The 23,844-nt window shown below is 35.2% G+C and overlaps 2 protein-coding genes across 2 annotated transcripts; both read left to right on the top strand.

Annotated features, from left to right (window-relative positions):
- Nucleotides 1-14,265: 14,265 nt before the first annotated feature.
- Nucleotides 14,266-16,495, top strand: LOC144453151 (putative oxidoreductase ORF334). The gene is made up of 4 exons (XM_078144429.1): nt 14,266-14,562; nt 14,880-14,997; nt 15,493-15,691; nt 16,105-16,495. Exons 1-4 carry the CDS (start codon nt 14,266-14,268, stop codon nt 16,493-16,495), a joined length of 1,005 nt encoding a protein of 334 aa, XP_078000555.1.
- Nucleotides 16,496-18,343: 1,848 nt separating this feature from the next.
- LOC144452963 (putative oxidoreductase ORF334) lies at nt 18,344-23,691 on the top strand. Its single transcript, XM_078144199.1, has 5 exons — nt 18,344-18,467; nt 19,925-20,227; nt 20,387-20,504; nt 21,465-21,660; nt 22,469-23,691. The coding sequence occupies exons 2-5, from the start codon at nt 19,925-19,927 to the stop codon at nt 22,863-22,865; spliced, it is 1,014 nt and encodes a 337-aa protein (XP_078000325.1). The 5' UTR covers nt 18,344-18,467; the 3' UTR covers nt 22,866-23,691.
- Nucleotides 23,692-23,844: the final 153 nt, after the last annotated feature.

The raw sequence follows: 23,844 nt of genomic DNA, 5'->3' as shown, positions 1-23,844 counted from the left end.
TGTGTATATTGTCACTAGGTACATGTATATTTCCCCTTATAGTACAAGTGACCATAGGGAGAAATTTTAATGTGTATATTGTCACTAGGTACATGTATATGTATATTTCCCCTTATAGTGAAAGTGACCATAGGGAGATATTTTAATGTGTATATTCTCACTAGGTACATGTATATGTATATTTCCCCTTATGGTTTAAATGACCATAGGGAGAAATATTAATGTGTATATTTTCACTAGGTACATGTATATGTATATTTCCCCTTTTGGTTAAAATGACCATAGGGAGAAATATTAATGTGTATATTTTCACTAGGTATATGTATATTTCCCCTTATAGTGAAAGTGACCATAGGGAGAAATTTTAATGTGTATATTGTCGCTAGGTACATGTATATGTATATTTCCCCTTATGGTTTAAATGACCATAGGGAGAAATATTAATGTGTATATTTTCACTAGGTACATGTGTATGTATATTTCCCCTTATGGTTTAAATGACCATAGGGAGAAATTTTAATGTGTATATTGTCGCTAGGTACATGTATATGTATATTTCCCCTTATGGTTTAAATGACCATAGGGAGAAATATTAATGTGTATATTTTCACTAGGTACATGTGTATGTATATTTCCCCTTATGGTGAAAGTGACCATAGGGAGAAATATTAATGTGTATATTTTCACTAGGTACATGTGTATGTATATTTCCCCTTATGGTGAAAGTGACCATAGGGAGAAATATTAATGTGTATATTTTCACTAGGTACATGTGTATGTATATTTCCCCTTATGGTGAAAGTGACCATAGGGAGAAATTTTAATGTGTATATTGTCACTAGGTACATAGGGGAAGGATATTTTACGTAACCTCTTTTGATTGTGCCATGTGTGTAACCTGTTGATCTGTGCCATGAGTATAACATTTCATTACATTCTGAATAAATATGATGAACTTCAGTTCAGTGTTATACCGGTATGTATCATAGAAACATCTGTGTGTGTGTGTGTGTGTGTGTGTGTGTGTGTGTGTGTGAACAATTTCAATTGAGAAATGCCAATGATATTGGGTGAGGACAATTTTCCTTTTTTTGACAGGTTCAATGTGTTTTACAGTATCATGGAAACATGTGTGTGTGTGTGTGTGTGTGTGTGTGTGTGTGTGTGTGAACAACTTACACAGATTGCTTTAATATTTGGTAGAGATGTTACTTATGATGTCTCGTGAGAATGTTGCTCAAATAAACATTACACCACAGGTTTGAAATTTGGGTCATAAAATGTGAAAAGTGCATACTTTATGAATAAACAACCATGAATGACATCTCAAAACATTCTAAACCAAACCTTTTCTATGTATCATTTCATTTCAGGAGGGAGCTCCTTCCAAAGTGATCCAGACCACAATTCCTCAGCAGTACCAGGTAGGAACATATATACATGACTCTGGATTTCTGTTATTTTACTTTGCATATATAATCATCACATATCTTACTGTATGTAAGATTTGACCGTTATTCTTGTATATACAAGACTAATATATTCTTGATTCATGGAATCACACAATAACACAGATGTGAACACTAAGGAATAACTTACCTGTAACTTAGTTTAACTTGATCATGAAAGCCAGGCTCTATACTATCCATATTGATGCATTGCTTGGTTGTAACAATTCTGTTGTTTGTATATATATGTTGAATGTTGCACATATGTACTGGAGTGTATGTATATGATGTACATTTGTTTGTGTTATTATGACCAATAGAATAATTTACATTGAATTTCGTTTCAGCCACCAGAGTCTCAGCTCAAACTATGTGTGATTCAATAGGCAAAGTTGATGGTAAGTACAGGTACTTCAGCTTTGATAACATCACCACTACATACTTAAGTCCAGTTTACCTGCATCCTTCTCACACACAGATGACACTTATTGTCTACATAGATTTATCAATAACCGCCTATCTTATTTTACCAAATGACTTCAGCATGTGAAATCTAGTGCTAACCACCATCTTATCCATTGTATAACTCCATATATTTGTATTGCATACTCAGTGTTTGGGTTATAGTTTATACACAATATGACAAATTACCTCAATGCACAATTGAATTTACTGATATGTTGCAATATTTCTGAAAATTTAAAGCTTATCCTTAAATTCACAATTTTACAATAATTTCCACATTTAAGGGAACATGGAAAAATTCTGCTCATACATGTCTGTATTATCCATTCTATACTACTACAGCAGTTCTGGAACATATCTTATTTTTTGCAATAATTTATAGTGACATCAATTGTGCACATTGATCCCCATTTTGTTTCTTTACATTTGGTAGCGCCATATCTTATTCACTAAGGAGACACTTCCCGGTGACATATAATGTGAATGTAATGACTTTTAATTTCCCATATCATGTAATGGGGAGATATTGACATAGACATATGATAAGTCTTCATATCCACACCCAAGAGAACAAACCCACCACAGTTTACATTTCAGACTTTAGACAGAAATGCAAATTTTAGACAGAATGTGAATATCACTCATCACAACGTTCACATTCCTAAAACATACCCTCACTGAATTTTAGTTTAATCGGTCTAGTAGTTTTTGAGTTTTGATTTTTAGAAAAATGTATTATGCTAATTTTTATACCAGATAGGCCAGTGTATCACCATTTTTCTTCATATCCAAACCACATGAACATACCTTCAAAATATTTCAGCTTAATATGCCCAGGTAATTTTTATTTGAGACTTCTAACCCCAAAAGCATATTTCAAGACCTAATATATTTTGGTTTTTCACATTCACTAGAAATATCAACAGCAAGTGTAAGCAAGATCAGTTGATCTTTTTGTAACAAAAATCTTATTTTTTAACCCATATCCCATACATGTAATGTGATCAACTAGAAACCATAAGTGATGTCCTCACCAACTATCAAAACAATTGGCCCAATGACTTCTTGACTTTAATAAGTGGTAGTAGAAATATGTACCTTAGCTATAATACTTTGGGGAAGTTTTGAAATTACCACCTGCAGAATACATGTGAAATTCTAGTCAATAATGCAATTATAATTACTTTACCTTTATTGCAGTTGGGGATCTTGGTGCTTCTAATAAAACCAATAATGAACAGCCCAAATATCATACTTTCAAGACAAATGCTGGTAAGGACAATTATTTTTTTTTTCTTTTTGTGTTTACCGGTAATGAGTAATGCATTGCTGCTGACATTAATCGAAACTACTCAGATTTTAACATTTAATTTAGTATGTATTTGCGTACTAAGTAAATATGGGTTCATAACATTAGCAAGTTAACTAGGTATTTGATAAGCAAATATATTCCTTTATGGCAAAAACAAAAATGCTCAACGGGCAACTAAACCCAACATATTGGGCAGGTAGGTCAATTTTAAAAAAAAATAGTAATCATGATATAGGAAAAAAATCCAAGTTGATTTTATTCACTCATTTTAATTTTATCACTTGAAATATCAATAAATTTCCAGTTGTACAGTTTGGAAATGAACGCAAATTTACTGTTAAACTAATTGTGTAGCTCCTCTTGAAATGTTAAGACCCTCCAAATGAAACCCTAGAATTATTTTAGCCACCCCTTCTATTAGCTACACTACAGTGGATATGTGCAATTAAGATGTGGTATGCATTAAAAACCGTGATAACCAACTACATTACCAGTCAGAACAAGATTACTTTTCATATGCAAAGGAGATGTTTGTTGAACCGCAGGGAGCCCATGAACCATGTTAGAAACAAACAGCAAATAAACAAGAAAACAGGAAAAATAACATAAATAAACACAACAAAAACAAAAAAACCTGCTGTCATGCAGTAAACTAAGTTAGAGCCCAGTGTTCTTTCTCTGCAAATTTATAACTCTAATCTTTTGCAAATCATTTTTTTTAGTCAGCATTTGCTTAGTTTTCTCAGGAAAGTTACAATTTTTTTCAAACTATATATAGAAAGACAAGGACAGTTTTAACACAAAAAGAATTTTTTTTTTTGCATCAGAGATCACTACAAAAATCAATCATCAGATCTATAGTAGAGCTCTAAATTTGTTACCTGATTAGTTGAAGTAAGTCCAATAGTGTGTCCTGTCAGTGTTGAAAGATATGTGCGTTGAATGAAGATTTGAATCTACTGCCATTATGTATATGCCAGTATGTTTACAATGGTTTGTTTTGGTACATACCATCAACACAAAATAATACCAAACTGGGGACATTATTTTTTTAATGTGCCACACAGTGTCACTGTTCAATTCATAACTTTGTAGCCAAATTGGGCTACCATTTGCATTATTTAGTGGTTCAAAGTCAAACATTGGTAGTTTTTAGATGTGGGACTACCTAAAGATGCCATAGACATTCCATGCAAATGACCCCCCTAGGACTTTTTAGGTTGCACACAATTGTACACAATGTTTTGATAGTGATCATTTTACACCAAAACAGGTGGGATATGGTCTCATCTACAAGTATATAATTATGAAATATTGAATTTTAACTTACATGAATGTATGATCAGTAACTTTACCAAGAAATTGGGGAAAATTGGTATGAAACACATTTTTGGTCAAAAAAGCATGTGAAATTTATTTTTTTGATAAATACAAGGATTACATTTACAATTGGAAATTAGCTGTAAAAATTAATAGACAAATAGTATAGGTGTTGGGTAAAATATTTATCATGTTTACAGTAAATACAAACAAATTTGCATACACAAATACTGCATACATGTGAGTCTGGCAGCATAATGATACGTCTCACAGACGACTATATCAAATACTTCGTTTGTTTAAAGAAATCTGACGAAAGACAATGATGTAGATCCTGCCACATTATCCTGCCATAACGTCTTTATCAGTTCATGTAAACCAACACGTAGGAGTGATGGATCATACAGCATTGGCATCTGTGGTTTGTCATCGGCAGGATCGCGCGACCTGCCATTGACGACCTCACGGTGTCACAAGGTTTAATTAATAATGGAATATCCCCAATCAATTTCTTATTCGCACTGGGTTAAAAAGTACATAGCCACCATTTGCAATAACTCTTTTTTTGTTTAGTTTTTCTGTTAAGAGCAGAAGTCCATATATATATATATCTATATATATATAACACTTAAACAGGATATTGTTTCTTCTCATTATTATTTACAGGAAGAGGACAAGTTCGTGAATGTTTGAATGCGAACACAGACTTTGGGCATGATTTACCAACAACCTCTACCAAGCTGATGAATGAGATAAGAAAAGGAAAAAAATGATGAAAAAAGACTGAAACAAAAAGCAGTGGGACTAACATTGTCTGACCATGGACATAAGTAGACTGAATTCTCTCAAATTTGGATGAAGGAAAATAGCGCCAATGGTGTTGAAGCACAACTGTATTGTTTTTTAAAACATCTATTCATACATGAGCCATGTTAGGTTATATGTTTTCATTTCCTGAATGACTATCGAGTTGCCTATCCAACATAGTTGTAATCTATGCAATTCATTTGACTTTTATTATTGATGTGGTCTTGTATTATGGGTGTGGTCTTGTTGCTTGGCATATATTTTCATCAATGTTTCGAATGTTTATTCATTAGTGTAACAATTTGCGACGTTATCTTTATGAAATATGCTATCATTTCAGAGCTCAAAATTCGTGTTTTTAGTCCCTGCTGGACGCAGTCCGGGACGGGAACTTATGGATTGGGGTCCATCCATCCGTCCGTCCGTCCAGAGCTGTTTCTTCGAGATGCCTGGACTGTTTTTTTTTCAAACTTGGTACAGGGGCAACATACAATGGCATACATATGCATGTTAATTTGTTTCATGCTACAATCCAATATGGCTGCCTAACAGCTATTTTGTTTGCAAATTTTCCATGTCCAAAGCCATAACTCAGACATGCTTGAATAGATCTCATTCAATATTGGTATTAGGACAGTGTTCTATGACATACATGTGCATAATTATTTTCATCATGATACTATCCAATATGGCTGCCTGGCAGCCATATTGTTTGTGATTTTTCCATGTCCAAATCCATAACTCAAGACGTGCTTGCACAGATCTTATTCTAAGTTTGTATTAGGACAGTGTTCTATGACATACATGTGCTTATTCATTGTTGTCATGATACTGCTACTACTGCCACCGAACGAAAAAAAACCTAGTAATAATAGTAGTATTACAGATGTACGGGTTTGTCAATCATTAAAAAGTCACCGTCTGCAACTTACCGCCGCATATCTAAGTCTGTTTGATTTAGGTTCACAAGTGTTGATGCTTGATATCAAGAAAATGACAACATAAACTGCCTGTTCATTAAATCCAATCAGAGCTGGGACTATGTCATTGTCAATGATTTGTTTCTTGGTAGCCCAGGTGGGCTACCATCATCTGAGATTGGTAGCCCAAGAGCAATGGTTGGTAGCCCATATGCATGTGTCCCTATAGTGACCCATACATCCAAAAATGTTCATCTCGGTTCCCTTCGTCAAGTATGGCATCAAATAAGATGTTAAGTGTGACCTCTCACAGGTCCTATAGTCAAGTTGTCATAGTTTCATTAAAAACTTTGTTGCCCAATTTGGCTACCACCATAATTTGGTAGCCCAGAGATGCACATTGGTAGTCTGTGGATGTGAGACTACCCGAGTTTTAAGCCCTGCATTTAGCTATTGCTATGGGTGGGGTCATATTTGCATTTATTTTTGAATGTTTACTCAATTACTTACAAGATGATATCATTATTTGACCAAATGTACTCCCATTTTATTGTTTCTAAGGGCGTGGTCATGGTTGCTAGGCATACTTGCATACACTATTTGAACGTTTGTTAACTTGTCTATTTTCATTAATATTTCAAATGTTTGTTCATTGGTGTAAGAATTTGCGATGTTATCTTTATGAAATATGCTACCATTTAGCTGTTGTTATTAATAATAATAATAATCTTTATTCCCAGAAATATATAACAATTCTACAATATATGAAGTATTCAACTTGGGAAAGGGAGACGAAAAATAGTTGTCTTTGCAACTAGTCGAGTCCGTCCCCTTTTACAATCTTAGGGATTAGGAATTACTAATTACTGGGGCTGCTGGTCAAATTGAGTATATTGCAATATTCACAGAATAGAAAACAATCATACATTGTATAAATATAGGTGGACAAAAAAACAACAACAACCAAACAAACAAATATAAAGAAACAACAAATGACCTACTTAAATATACAGACAAACGGTAATCATTCTCTATGAATATGAAGTATAACTAGTTTACAATGATTGGAGATAGTTTTGGAACTCTGTTTGAAAATTACTTCTGCTATTTATGTTGCGAATGTTGTAAGGGACACAATTCCATAGTTTAGCACCTGAATACTTGACAGTGAACTGACCAGTCCTATGGTTTGCTTTTGGGATGGTAAGGTCGTTTCTGGCGCTCTGTTGTGTTGTGAAGGAGTGTTTAATGGGAGTGAAAAAATCCTGAAAGGTATCCGGTAATCTGAGTTGCAAAACGTCATGAATGATAACGACAAGCTGTATTTTGTGCTGTTTGAAAATGTCAAGAATATTCAACCTTTTAAATAATGGCCCCGAGTGAGCACATCAATGACTATCTGTTATGGTGCGCACTATTCTTTTTTGAATTAAAAATATTTCATTCAGGTATGTCGGACACGTGTTACCCCACACTTCGAGACCGTAGGTGATATGGGGCAGAACAAAAGCATTATACAATAGTACAAGTACATATTCTGGAACCGTGTGACATAACTTATAAAACACACATTCATTCTACATGTCATTCTACTAATTTTCTTTTTCACCTCAGCTATATGCTGCTTCCAAGACAGCGTATTGTCAATGTTGACCCCAACAAAAGGTGAACTTTTAACTTCATCTAGTGAGACCCCCTTAAATTCAAGGGAACCAATCAATACTTAAGATTGTATATTTTGTCTTATTTGAATTGATCGTCAATTTATTGGCATCACATCATTTTCTATTGGTGGGTCAAGGTCGATAGGGATATTTGCATGAATTTTTTTATGTTTACTGAATAGCCTACAAGATGATATTGTTATTTGACCAAAATGTACTCCAATGTTTTTGCTATGGGTGTGGTCATTGTTGCTAGGTATATTTGCAAACACATTATTAATCTTTGTTCACTTGTCTATTTTTATCAATGTTTGAAATGTGTATTCATTGGTGTAAGAATTTGCGATGTTATCTTTATGAGATATGGTACCATTTAGCTGTTGCTATTGGCCAAAATGTACTCCCATTTTGTTGTTGCTAAGGCATATTTGCATACACTTTTTGAATGTTTGTTCACTTGTCTATCTTTGTGAAATACAGCTCTGTTTGGATGTTGCTGTGGACGTGGTCATGGTTGCCATGGTATTTGAATATTTTTAATGAATTTGTATTCAATTGCCCACAGAATATCATTATTTGACCAAAGTGTACTCCCATTTAGAAGTTGCCATTGGCATGGTCATGGTTGCCAGTGCCAATTATAAAAAATTTGAACAACATCTGCAAAATAACACTTCTAGAAACATCTCACCAAGTTCCAGTGTCACTACCCAAGCCCTCATTTGCATATCACTGATAGTAAGAGATGTTGACATGTGATATACATTTAAAAATTGCCAATAACAATATCAGAGAGTTAATACATCACCTAGCCCATCGGGCTTATTAGTCACTATAAAATTGAATACCTAGTAGAATCAACAGTGAAATAAAAAGTGGGATTCGTCCTCAATTTTAATCTGTATTACAAAACACACAGCGGCGAGCTTGAAACACCTCACCTCTAAAACGACCTGTTTCGATCCTGAGTGGAGGAATTTGAGTGGATAACTGATAGTTATAGTACACATCAGAGAACATTTACTGTTTTTATTTGGACAGTTTTGGTTAACCTGTCTGTTATTTTGTCCGAGGCACAGCTGAGGACTAAATAACTGATGGGTTAACCAAAACTGTTTGAATAAAAACTGTTAATGTCCGAGGACGTGTACTATAACGACGTTATACTTAGAGTTTGACGAGTTTTTAGGTTTTTCACCAGAAAGTCAACCTAGGTATCTGAGCTCTGTTATGTAACCTCTCACCATTGTTATGTTAATTACAAAATTCGCTATAGAAATCCCATCCAGCATTTCTCGGCTAAATAATCTGAATTTCCCCCAAACGTTTAGCGTGAAATCCATGAACCCAGAAGGATTCGTTCTGTATCAAAACGACAGTCCCAAATCAAGCAGTATTTCCATTTTCCTCATCCACAGTTCTTATTAACCCTGTAAACATACGCATTGTCAAGTCAATGAACAAATGATATCTGGAGATGATATCTATCTCACTTTGTAGTGAAGTAGTTAGAGAACGTACCTTTGGATAGATGAATAGGTACATAACTAGAGGTACTGTGTTTGAGACCCATTTAGGTAAAGTCGATTTTTTACAAACACTTTACTGAGAGACAGGTGCAAAATTAGGTGCGGTAGCACATGTTGATTGCATTTGAACAGTGACAAGGTAGGGAGTGGGCCATAGCCAGTTACATTCATGGATTAACGGTATGCGGATACTTCCTTTGTGTCTGATTAAATAAACATAGTGTCCGATTAACTAAAAGAAATGTATGATTAACTAAAAAAAAAGTGTTCAATTAACTTAAAGTGTACGATTAACTAAAAATAGTGTACAATTAACTGAAAAAAAGTGTACAATTAACTAAAAAAAGTGTACGATTAACTAAAAAAGTGTCCGCTAAATGAAATTAGGAGCACAGTTGAAACAATGGCGATGAGTTGGAAAGGAGTACAACAATTTTAAAACAAGTTTCAAATTCAGTGAAAATAACATAATGTCTAATTTTTGTCAATTGTTTTTTTCAGGGTTGTTGGCCCAAAGCCAGGCTTTTTCTTATTGTTGTAGTTGCCTTAATAATGGACAGCAAGTTGTTAAAATAAAATGAATAATAAATGAAAAGAATTTCCCATACTGTTGTCAGAAATTTTGAAATATTGTGTTCATGTGTGCATGTCTTGTGTGTGTGCGTAGTATTTCTTAAAGACAGTACTTGTCTGTGCGTGTGTGCATGCATGCGTGTGTGTGTGTGTGTGTGTGTGTGCATGCCATAGTATTTCTTAAAGACAGTAATTATCTAACATAACCTTTCCACAAAGGATACATGTATTATGGTAACGTGTGAGAATGAACAAAATCACGACAAAACAGAGAAAATATGGGTATTACTATGTCTAGATATATTTTGCCAACAAATCAACTCTCTAGTTATTCTAAGTGGAGGTTGCTATTATTTGTTGTTCTCATATGATTTAATATGGGGTTGCGCACACCCAGAATTTTATAAACAAAAACAATTTATGGTAAATTAAATGTGTCTGTGATCACTAAAAAGAATTATGGATATTCTCAGTAAATCTTCAAAATTTCCCCCTAAGGGCATATAAAGTCAAATATTTTCACCCATTCCTAGGGGGAAAATTGAGCACATGTAGTTCCCTTAAGGACCTTCCCCCTATTGTAGCTCCTGGGGTTAAAATACCTTAAGGGGAAATTTTTGGAGGGCTAGAAAGTATATATCTTTTGTTATTTATTTAAATATTATATAAATGTCGATATCTGTAATGACTACCTAAATGTTAGTTAACTGAACAGTAACATTATGAATTATTCTTTTCCTTATGATTTTACAAGCAAATAAATAAAATTTCCCCCTATGGTTGACTTTTTTGGCATTTCCCCCTATGGTTGAATCTAGGTATATATATATATATATATATATATATATATATATATATATATATATATAATTGACTGGATGTAGATAAAACCACATAAAAGTGCTCAATACGGGTAGTAGAGCGATATATATATATATATATATATATATATATATATATATATATATATATATATATATATATATATATATATATATATATATATATACATACATAAATACACGGCAATACGTTGTTTGTTGATTTACTACTTCACAGACGTTATCAGTTGTTCCAGTCACAACAGTACTGTTAACCGTGCGTGACCCGAACACACCCCTATCAAATGCTTAACCTGCAGTATCTATCCACCGAGGTTCCTGTCTGCAAAGTAAGGATTATCTTTCATGTAATTTTCCACGTCTTCGTTTGTTTAATTCTACCTGAAAAATGTAACATAATTATGGCACATGTATGATTTGCGTTACTGTAACTTACTAATAGTAGCTTCGGCAGTGTTTTCACCTTGTTTTGACTAGCAGTGGACAAACTGCAATAGTCTCGTCATTATGTTTGCCACTGAAGTTAGATTTCTATAATTTGTATTTGAAGGGAAAATAAGAGACTTTCGATCAATTCGCATCTACAACTACAAATGCATCAGAAATAAAGAAAAAAATGTTACACTTATTTGTCATGATAGTTTTCTTAAAATTTCTGTTGTAAGAGTCGATAGCGAGCAAATGAAAAATCTGTAATATGGCAACAAAAAAAACGGTTTAAGATAAAAATTACTTTGGGTAAGATGGGGTAGGTAGGTCGGAAGTTTTTAGTCCTCAACTGGCAAAACCCAAGGAGGACTATTGTATTGGGTCCATCCGTCTCTCTGTCCATCCGTCCGACCGTGCGTCCTTGCATGCATGTGTGCATCCTTGTCCACTTGTATCTCTGAAATGCACCAGCCGATTTAAAATGAACTTTGCAAAACTGTGTGCAACTATATTGAGCATATGTATGTGACTTCAATTTTGTCACCTTGGTGCATAGGCACACCAAATTGTTTAATGACCTTCGCAACAATGTCCAAATAGTGGACATATTCATCATAAAATTTAACATGCGCCCACTAATCCATGTTATCCAAAAAGAGCTTGCTTATGAGACCTTGATCTTCGACTTTGTGCAAGGCCAACTAGCCCCTGAACCACCGCGTTATAGAAATCTCTGTGTAGCCTTTGGGGCAACGGAAATTCTTGTGTTCATATTTCGCGATGGGGGTGCACCTATTTGAGAGCACGAAAGGGAGGGGGTCGCAAAAATATTTTCTCCTGAGGTCCCTGCCGTAAATTTTGCTCATTTCCTTAACAGTATACAGGCCTGTCTACATACACATATATAGCTGATTATTCATGTGTTTGTGATATTCAGTTAGTTAGTTAGTTAGTTAGTTAGTTAGTTAGTTAGTTAGTTTGTTTGTTTGTTTGTTTGTTTGTCACTAAAGAAGTTCCTGGTCTTTAAAAATATACCATATAATATAGAAGCTTATACCATGATGGGAGATATTTAAGAAATCTATGAAACTGTATCGGGCATATTATTTAAGCAATGCCACGTTGCCCCTGGCAACCGATCAATGTTACTGGTTTGATTGTGAATGAGTGTTAATGTGATGAGAGTGTATATGAGAGAATAAGAGATGAGGATGCAGCTGTCAATTGTATAAAGAATATCATCAAGTCATTACCACAAAGGGCCCGTGGTATTAGTAAGATATAGAATTCGGCGCTCACGCTCACGCTCCTCGTTGTAAAGAACTTCTTATGGTCATGATATTTTTCTGGATATTTTGTACTTGCAACGTTATACACAGATTGAAACAGAAATACTGATAATCAAATATCTTAGGCTACAATATTTGCCTTTATTTCTACCATGAAAACTATTCTGTGTTAACAGAATATTTGTTCTCCATTATATCAATATAGTAATTGAAATACTGAAAATCGCATACTGGTGAAAGGGTATTTGTTCGCTACGTTATCGTTAGATTTTTACTGCATTATCGGTTAGAAAATGTTACTACGTGTTCGCTTAAATTATCGACTGTTTTACTACATTTTTACGTTAGAAAATGTTATCACGTTATCGATACACCATAGTATGTTTTACTGTGTCATTACTCAGGTCAAAGTTTGGTGGTTTGAGGTTATCGGTAGTTTATAGTTGGTTTACTAGTATGTCACAGACGTTATCAGTTGTTTCAACATCGTACTGCCAACACCCGTGCGTGACCCGAACACACCCCTATGAGATACGCAACCCGAAGGTTCATGTCTGCAAAGTAAGGATTACCTTTTACGTAATTTTCCACGACTTTGTTTGTTTAATTCTACCTGAAAATATGTAACAGAATTATGGCACGAATATGTTTTGACGTTACTGTACTATTATTAGTAGCTTTGACCGTGTTTTCACCTTGTTAAATGGGCAATGGGCAAACTGCAATGGGCACGCCATTGTACCCGTTGCATAGTAACACATTTTGTATAATTACGATGAATAAGCGGGTCTGTAAAAATACAAGTCTCACAAGGTCACGATCATCGCCAGAGAGACAAGTTAGTCTAGATCCTATACCTGTTGACTTTTTCTACGATCACCAAGACATAATTTAAAGTCTTACAATACTCTGGCTATGGAGTGTGTATTTTGTTGTGACAAAGCTGCAAGATATTTCGCAGATGCACAGTTGGTAAATGAATTCTCCTGAAGTTTAATTTGGTTCCAAAAATCACAAATAATGAGCAAAACATTTCGCGTCCCCCTTTCAGACTATCAGAATTTTGATGGTCCAATGATTTCTCCTCAGCGCCCTGCAACAGCTTATTCGATCATCATTTAAAGTCTTTGTTTGTCGTCTGCGTGCGAGTAGGTTTGTTGGTAGATTTAGAAAAAACGAACACAGTTCAAACATTCAAAAACAACTACACATATATCTAAATAGTTGTTTGTTTAAGACAATCAAACTTTGGATTATGACATTTACATCTCACCAGTGTTGAAGGTTAGGTACAAACAGAAAACGAATCCAGAATCAACAGTAAGGACATATCTCACCACAGCCAACACATCGATAATTTCAAAGATATTGGTTGTTTCCCACTACTATCACCGTGGTGAATTTGTATGAAGTAACTGCATTCATTCAACATTATTTTGATCTGATTTGCAACTTTGTAAATTATGAACCCCCTCCACATTCCCTAGCGAAATTCCTGGAGGCTCCCTTAAACCTTTTCACTGTTTACATGGACGACCTACATTTGCAGGCCCACCGTCTGCGCCTGCGTAAAGCTTGACCAGCTGAACGTAAATATGACACTTTATCTTTCCTTCAGTGCTCAAAGGTTTAAACCAATTCATCATACATCGTATTACTGAACGAAAATGTTGAAGTGGGGTGCTATGTGCTGTGCCACTGTCAATAGAAGATTGATCCCTGCATTAAAACAATGTGCTAGAAGTGAACTGGTAGCCATTGCAAGTCGAGATATACAGAAAGCACAGAGATCTGCTAAGGAATATAATATTCCGAAAGCTTATGGAAGTTATCAAGATTTGTTGGATAATAATGAGATTAATGTTGTCTACATTCCATTACCAAACTCAATGCATGCTGAGTGGACTGTCAAAGCTGCACAGAGTGGTAAACATTGCCTAGTAGAAAAACCACTAGTTACTAAGGTAAGTTGTACACTTATAAAGTACATGCGTACATGCATGTAAGCATACGCGCGCATTTATTCAAGTATACATGTATGTATGTATGTATGTATGTATGTATGTATGTATGTATGTATGTATGTATGTATGCATGTATGTATGTATGTATGTATGTATGTATGTATGTATGTATGTATGTATGCATGCATGCATGCATGCATGCATGCATGCATGTACATGCATTGTTTTTCACGTTACAAATATCTTGTATGATTTAAATATCCTTAGCTGCTTTAACAGGTCATCTAATATACCAGTATTATACTGTGTTGATGTAGGTTTCTGATGTTGAGTTGTTACAGTCGGTTGCAAAGGAAAACAACGTTACCATCGTTGAAGGAAATGTTTATCAACATCACCCACAATTCCTTGCAGTTCAGGATATATTAAAATCAGGTAGGTGTATAGGTGTGTACTCGTACAAAGTGTTTAACTTAAACTGGTCTAAGTGTAACTGGAGTATTATTTATCGACCAGACAGCCATACATTGACTGAATATCGTTAAAATGTTTTGGTTTATTCAAATTTAAAAAAGACCCCTTAGGTCAGTCGTATTTTCCTTGCCTGAACGAACATCTAGTTGTTTATCTGAAGGAAATCAGCACTTTGGAATCATGAATATTCATTGTTCACCTAATCCATATTCATGTTTTTAAAAGTATAGCACTGAAAGAACAATATATGTGAAATGGTTCCATTTTGGTGTTTCTTGGCAATCAAGTGACATATATGTGATGTGTATTAATGAAATGATTCTCCAGAAGGCAAAGCCAAAGTTTATGAAAATATCTTTATTCCTGTTCAATTTCCCTTTAATCAAAATGTTCAAACTCAGTACCAATGAACACTTGTCAATGAGAAATTTGTTTGTAAAAATACTATTACTGCAGGTATGATTGGTGAAACAGTTTACATGAATGCGGGATTTGATTATCACCTTCCAGAAGATCTTCCTCACACTATTTGGAAACGAGAATTTGATGGAGGTGCTCTGTGGAACTTAGGGTTCTATCCAGCCATGTTTATAGTATCATTGATAGGGACAGCGCCTCAAACGGTCACTGCATTTCAAAAGACAACTGCACAGTAGTAGGTGGTTTTTAGTTTGTTTTGAAGCCCAACCCAACCCAACTCAACCCAACGCATCCCAACCCATCCCATCCCAACACAACCCAACCCAACCCAACCCATCCAACCCAACGCAACACAACCCAACACAACCCAACCCAACCCAACCCAACCCAACGCAACCCAACCCAACCCAACGCAACCCAACCCAACCCAACCCAACACAACACAACCCAACCCAACCCAACCCAACCCAACCCAACCCAACCAGATAGAAACACCTATCTATCAGCTATTGACATTTAACTGAAAGACTTAATTGATGAATGACTGTTGATTTGCAAAGTTTTCGATGACTGTTTTTTAAAATTTATTTATTTATTTGTTTATTTGTTTATTTATTTATTTATTTTTTAAATTCTTTTTTATTTCAGTGGTTCTGATGTAGTAGTGCATGGCTTGATGCAGTTTGCTGGTGGAGAACAAGGAAGCATAGCTGCAAGCATTGTTTCCCCAACTTCAACATTCTTTGAGATTGCAGGAACAAAGGGAAGAATAAAATCAAATGGATATTTAGGTTACCATCCAGACATAGATGGCAGAGCCAACTCTTTTGAACTACACGTAGAGGGCCAACCAATGAAAGAAATCATGGTTCAAAATATAAATCCTTACGTATCAGAAATTATGGCATTTGAAGACACGGTTCTAGATGGAAAACCTGAAAAGCTACCACTAGATTTGAGCAAAAGAGTTTGTGCAACAATTGTTGCATTGCATGAATCAGCCAATCAAAATGGTCTGCCCATTGAAGTTAAATTGTAACAATGTTACAAAATGTAAAGCACGTGATAAGAAGAATGAAGATAGTGTAGTTTAATGATCTAACATTAGATAAGAATCGATTTTATTTCTTCCTACTCACCATATACACAAGCCAAGTTATTGTCTTTTGAACAAAAAATATACAATATATATCCAGATCATTTAAAGTCAAGACAACCCATGTCTATGTCACTGCAGTGCTCGAAATATATGGGTCAAAACGTTCCAATTCTCCATCACTTCTTCCTAATTTCTATCATAAATTATGTAAAAAGGTAGAATTATATTATTCTCATTATTCCCATTAAAAATAAATTTTTCTTTGGGATGTCATTTTCAAAGTTTGCCAGAAGAAAAGATGTTCTGGAACTTATTTTAAGCAGTTTAAATAGGACCCCATCAGGGTGTATCCATATACACTGGTGATATCATTGAAGACATTTTAGTACTCTTGTGGATGAAATCCGTTCTTGATTTTCACATATAGCCGAAGACAACATGGACAAATTAGTTTGCAAAGTACAGGCCACTGTCAACCTATCGATGAGTTGTCTATACTAGTAATTTAGATTTCTATTTGAAGGAAAAATAAGATACTTTCAATCAATGCATCAATTTTTTGCTGCTGCCTGGCATAATAGCTAGATTATGCAAATATACAAACCTCTACGACTTCAAATACGTTCCACGAACTTTTTTTTATCGTATCTCTCTTTCACTTTGACCTGTGTTTGCTCTATATTTTGTTTTATTTCCATGTAAATTTCAAAAACCTTTCACATTGAAAAAGATAAAACGTTAACAGTGATAATTTACTTCTATTTCCATGTACATTTTTCTTTAAAATCATATTCCATGTCTTTTAAGACTTTTGTATATTAAATTTAAAGAGTATAGTCAGCAAATAAATAAATAAGTTTAATAAAAAAATAATACATAATACATCAAAGTAAAGAAAGAAAGAAAGAAAGAAAGAAAGAAAGAAAGAAAGAAAGAAAGAAAGAAAGAAAAAGAAGAAAAAATGAAATATAAAATAAAAGTAAAATAAAATTCCGACCTTCCTACCCTATTTTCTGGTCATGTATAATCGGAAAGAAACATTTTTTTATTTTTGTCCCACCGGAAACACTATTATTTTATTTACCTAACACCTTTACTCCCCCCTGATCCCGAGGTCCTCCCTCACGCTTACTTCCTCCTATTCTTATATTTGCTGGGCGAAAATATTTTATATAGCTTGCGTTTTATAACAAGATATGATGTGTTGCATCAAGTAGTACAAGCTGATTTAAAAAAAAAACATTTATAGCGTCCTGTAAGCTTTAATATACATGTATAAGTATTGTTTTTTTTCATTTACTCATGCATATTTTGTTTATTTGAGTTTATCTATCTATCTATCTGTCTCTATCTATCTATCTATCTATCTGTCTGTCTATCTCTATCTACCTACCTACCTACCTATCTATCTATCTATCTGTCTATCTATCTATCTGTCTATCTATCTGTCTGTCTGTCTGTCTGCCTGTCTGTTTGTTTGTTTGTTTTTATACGGTTCCCGGGCTTATAGCGTCCTGTAAGCTTTAATATACATGTATAAGTATTGTTTTTTTTCATTTACTCATGCATATTTTGTTTATTTGAGTTTATCTATCTATCTATCTCTATCTATCTGTCTGTCTATCTCTATCTACCTACCTACCTATCTATCTATCTATCTATCTGTCTATCTATCTATCTGTCTGTCTGTCTGTCTGTCTGCCTGTCTGTTTGTTTGTTTGTTTTTATACGGTTCCCGGGCTCCGTGTTAGTGAACAGTCTAGAATATGTACATTTGTACCTACGCATTTTGACAGGCGATCGCGTGACCGTGACCTTTGACTCAAAACAGCATTCAGGCATATCTCGACATGGCCGCCATCACCACCTGATTAATGTACACCACAAGTATCGAAGTGAACTTTATCACAAGGTAAATATGGCTTTCTATATTTGTGATACTTGTTTCCCCCACCACATATGGGGACAAGAGGCACAGTAACTCGTAACCGGTAAAAAATATGTACCGTTTGAGATTGTGTATCTGTTTTAGCTTCTCCTGACAATGCGATGTACATACACTGGACAAAACGTGAGGCAGTAGTCAGTGCAGTGGGTTTACTGGCCAGGTCTGGTAGGGGTGTGTGGCCAATTTCAATGCTGTCAACCCCAGACCCCATTTTACATCAATTTTGACCCAAAACCAATACCCCGTTTTAGACCGTCAACTTTTTAGAAGACCCCATTTTAAACCAACTTACGTATGTTGAACACATGATTGAACGATGGATGCAATGTTGCACATGCGCAGTTAACGTAACAATGCATTATGGGGCGATATCAAGCGTAACAATGCATTATGGGGCGATATCAAGCGTTTCAAGGGGTGTACATGCTATGCTATCTCAACCAGTGAATTAGCAGGGGAAAATCTAGTCTTGCTGCTAAACGTTCGGGCTTTCTTTCGATGCTATAACTATAAGCGAACGAAGTTCGCATGTGAGGGCCTGCCCGAACACCCCTCGATAGCGTTGTTCGGCTGTGTGTCGTATTTTATCGGAAGAACATCCGAGGGCTAGCTGATAGACTAGGGAAAATCCTGAACTCTTTGAGAATTTATTAAGGAGCTCCTTCCAGGACCCCATGTTAGACCAAACAAAATAAAAAGTTGTGAAATGTGGACCCCATTTTAGACTCATTAGCTCTCAAAGGGCGGCACATATAAGTATACCCAATATATATATATTGAACACATATTGCCTGGCCATGAGGGCTATAGCACCCGTTTATTACACCCGAGGGACTGTGAGTTACCAGAATCACATGCTATTTCCCAAGGCCAAAGGCCGAGGGAAATAGCATGTGATTCTGGTAACTCACAGTCACGAGGGGGTAATGAACGGGTGCTATAGCCCGAATATAGGCCAGGCAATATGTGTTTTATAATATACCTCATGCTGTGAACTCGCGGTGGCAGACGACATCGTCAGAAGCTGCCATTTTGACCTGCTGTGAACGCGCGGTGGTCACGTGACCATGTAAAAATTGATGGGACTATTTCCCGAGGGAAGTAGTCATTCTATTTTCCTATCACGTGACTGATTCTAGCGAATCATGGCACAGCGTTATCACTAGGTATATTATAAATATATATATATATGATAATAATAATAATAACTTTAGAAGTTTTATAAAGCCACCTCCATTTAAGTGTACATCCACATTGCTAGAGGTAAACTTCAAGATTCAGACATTTACTTTTGACTTTGGTCAAATATAAATTTGCACTATAACATTGTCATACAGCAAACCAGTTGGGGTATATGTCTTCTATGAAGGCCTTTTGTCACACATTTCCCTAACCTCATAATCTTACACTTTGTTTAACAGATGGCAATGTTGAAGTGGGGTGTTCTGTCGTGTTCAAATATCAACAAAAGATTCATTCCTGCATTGAAACAATGTGCTAGAAGTGAATTGGTGGCCATTGCAAGTCGAGATATACAGAAGGCACAGAGTCATGCTAAGGAATATCATATTCCTAAAGCTTATGGCAGTTATCAAGATTTGTTGAATGATAAGGAGATTAATGTTGTCTACATTCCATTACCAAACTCAATGCATGCTGAGTGGACTGTCAAAGCTGCACAGAGTGGTAAACATTGCCTAGTAGAAAAACCACTAGTTACTAAGGTAAGTTGTACACTTTGAATCTCCACTTAAATACATGTACATACTGGTTAACACAGCTTTGATGAGACAACAGACTTTCTACTGTTGTATATTTGTACTTGTACCTATATGTCTTTTTAACAAGTCACGTGTTCGTTGATTGTTTTTCTCTTTCTGTAGGTGTCTGATGTTGAGTTGTTACAGTCAGCAGCAAAGGAAAACAAAGTAACCATTGTTGAAGCACAAGTTCATCCACATCACCCACAATTCCTTGCAATTAAGGATAAGTTACAATCAGGTAGGTGGATTCTGTTATGTAATTGATCCATCCATTTAAACAATCCATCCCACATACCTACCTACCTACCTACCTACCCACCCACCTACGTACACACACATATACACATATATACATACATACATACATACATACATACATACATACATACATACATACATGCATACATACATACACAGACACACATACACATACACATACACACATACATACATACATACATACATACATACATACATACACGCATGCATGCATGCATACATACATACATACATACATACATACATACATACATACATACATACATACATACATACATACATACATACACGCAGACAGACATACATACATACATACATACATACATACATACATACATACATACATACATACATACATACATACATACATACACAGACACACATACACATACACACATACATACATACATACATACATACATACATACATACATACATACATACAAACATACATACATACATACATACATACATACATACATACACACATGCATGCATGCATGCATGCATACATACATACATACATACATACATACATACATACATACATACATACACGCAGACATACATACATACATACATACATACATACATACATACATACATACATACACGCAGACATACATACATACATACTTAGACATACATGCATAGACATACATGCATAGACATGCATACATGCATACATACATACATACATACACGCAGACATGCATAATTTTCATATCGGATTCATTAGTTTACACCACGTTTCATCAAAATTTACAAACTGTGTACAAAATATTTTTTAAAAACATTGAATTTCTTTTCACTCATTATGAATTAAATCTGCCACATATTTCACTCCATGGTATAAGTCTCATCAAACTAGCTAGAGAACATTAAATGTATTAATTGTGTAAATATTCTTGTTATCCAGGCATTATAGGTGAAATAGTCCATATGAGTGGTGGATATGACTTTCGATTTGTTGGTTCTTCTGATGCAATCATAAACAGACCAGAGTTGTATGGAGGTTCTCTATGGAGTGTAGGCTGCTATCCAGTAATGTTTATGTTGGCATTGATGGACTCAGCTCCACAAACAGTCACTGCTTTTAAACAGACAACCAAAAGGTGAGATCATATTTTCCACACACTACTCCTTTGCATCACAAAAAGATTGGGAGGACTTCAACTTCATTACTTTATGACATGAGAAATAACGCTTGTAAGATGTAGATACTTCTATTCAGTATGGCATTAACACTAAAACTTTCAGAACAAACATGCAATATTAGTTGAAGTGTCCGTACCCTTTGATGCACATATTTCATTGTGTTTTCAGAAGAAGTTCGACAAATATTTTCCACTCTCCCTAGAAATAAACACTATAGGCTTTCGTTCAGAAATAATAGTTATTGTCATTGGAAGTCTCGGAAATGTACATCATAAAACCACAAGTGGTTTGATCAAAGCTGGTTTAAATAGAAGGAATTCCAAATCCATCACCAAATATTGTAGTGTAAGCTCAATAATAGGTTCTTACAAAATTTAGAGATTGAGATGTAGGTACTATAACAACCAGATATCACGTGAACGTTTGTCATAAGTGACCAAGAGAAACTCGTTCACTAGTCAGTATGATTTCCTGCAAGGTATTGTGTGTGTATTCTATAAAGGAATTATGTAAATACTTTACCTGTACATGCTATGCTCATGTAAGTTGGAAATAAAAGAATTTGATATGTATGTATGTATGTATGTATGTATGTATGTATGTATGTGTGTGTGTGTGTGTGTGTGTGTGTGTGTGTGTGTGTGTGTTTAAGGCCCCTTTGCACCCCATACTATTCTATGCCCCCCCCCCCCCACCGTAAATACTACTCATTTCATTTCCTTTAATATATTAATATTTGTATGACAAAATTTTCTTGTATTCCAGTGGTGTTGATGCACTATTCCATGGACTAATGCAGTATGATAGTGGAGTACAGGGAAGTGTAACTTCAAGCATCATTTCCCCAACGTCAACATCCTTTGAGATTGCTGGAACAAAGGGAAGAATTAAGTCAAACAGACCACTCTGTTACCATCCAGACACAGGAGACATAGCCAACTCATTTGAATTACAGATAGAGGGCCAACCAGTGCAAGAAATTACTGTCCAAAATATAAATCCCTTCAAATCAGAAATAGTGGCATTTGAAGACACAGTATTGGATGGTAAACCTCAAAGGCTGTCATTAGATTTGAGTAAAAAGGTCATTGCAACAATTATTGCCTTTCATGAATCAGCCAATCAAAATGGTATTCCAGTTGAAATCAGCCAATCAAAATGATGTACCAGAAGAAATCAGCCAATCAAAATTATGTACCAGTAGAAATCAGCCAATCAAAATGGTGTTCCAGTTGAAATCAGCCAATCAAAATGATGTACCATTTGAAATCAACCAATCAAAATGGTGTTCGTTGAAATCAGCCAATCAAAATGATGATGTACCCTTTAAACCAGTCAATCAAAATGGTGTGCCAGTTGAAATCAAATTGTAATAATGTAACTAGAAGTTTGACTACTAACAACAATAAACGATTGTCTCGCTTGCTTATTACGGTGCAATTTAGAACATAAGTTCAATTATGATGTTGGACATCTGTGCATATGCGAAGTCTGCCAAGTCCTTACAAAAAACTCCAGATGACAGCTACAAGAATGAACACCTCTAATTTACGACGATTGCACACTTGTTAGTTTTACCAGTTGGTCCATGAATGCGTCTCTTTGTACATGGTTGAAATTGTTGGCTGGTAAATATATAGTCACCGGATAATCGTCATGTCCTCCCTTGTAATGCAATTTTAGATTTTAGGAAAGACAGCTCTAAAACATGTTTCATCACATTCCAATTTATTGAGAATAAAATTGTACTGACATAACCATATAAAGATATAATGAAATATAATATAAGTAAGGAAAAAATGAAAGGAGGGAAACACAAAAATTGCAAATACCAACCACCATCAGTTTCACACAGTACAAACTCTTGATTCTGTTCAATCTGATTAAAATCCGATGTAGATGTCGGCTAATCGTGCATTGCTATCTTACCATCGTTACTTAGCTTGAATTGACCTTCGTAGTAGATGTTTACGTTTTTAGCCTGATCGCCTCCAGAGGAGGTGTGTGTGTGTGTGTGTGTGTGTGTGTGTGTGTGTGTGTGTGTGTGTGTGTGTTCGGGAGAGACTTTGTCCATGTGCTGGTGTGGGATAGATTCACCCCAAATTTGAAATAAGATATGTATGCCAATAAGGCCATAGGTC

The sequence above is a fragment of the Glandiceps talaboti genome, chromosome 23 (genome assembly GCF_964340395.1).
Source record: "Glandiceps talaboti chromosome 23, keGlaTala1.1, whole genome shotgun sequence".
In the NCBI taxonomy this organism is placed as follows: domain Eukaryota; kingdom Metazoa; phylum Hemichordata; class Enteropneusta; family Spengelidae; genus Glandiceps; species Glandiceps talaboti.
This window is presented reverse-complemented; position numbering and strand designations above follow the sequence as displayed.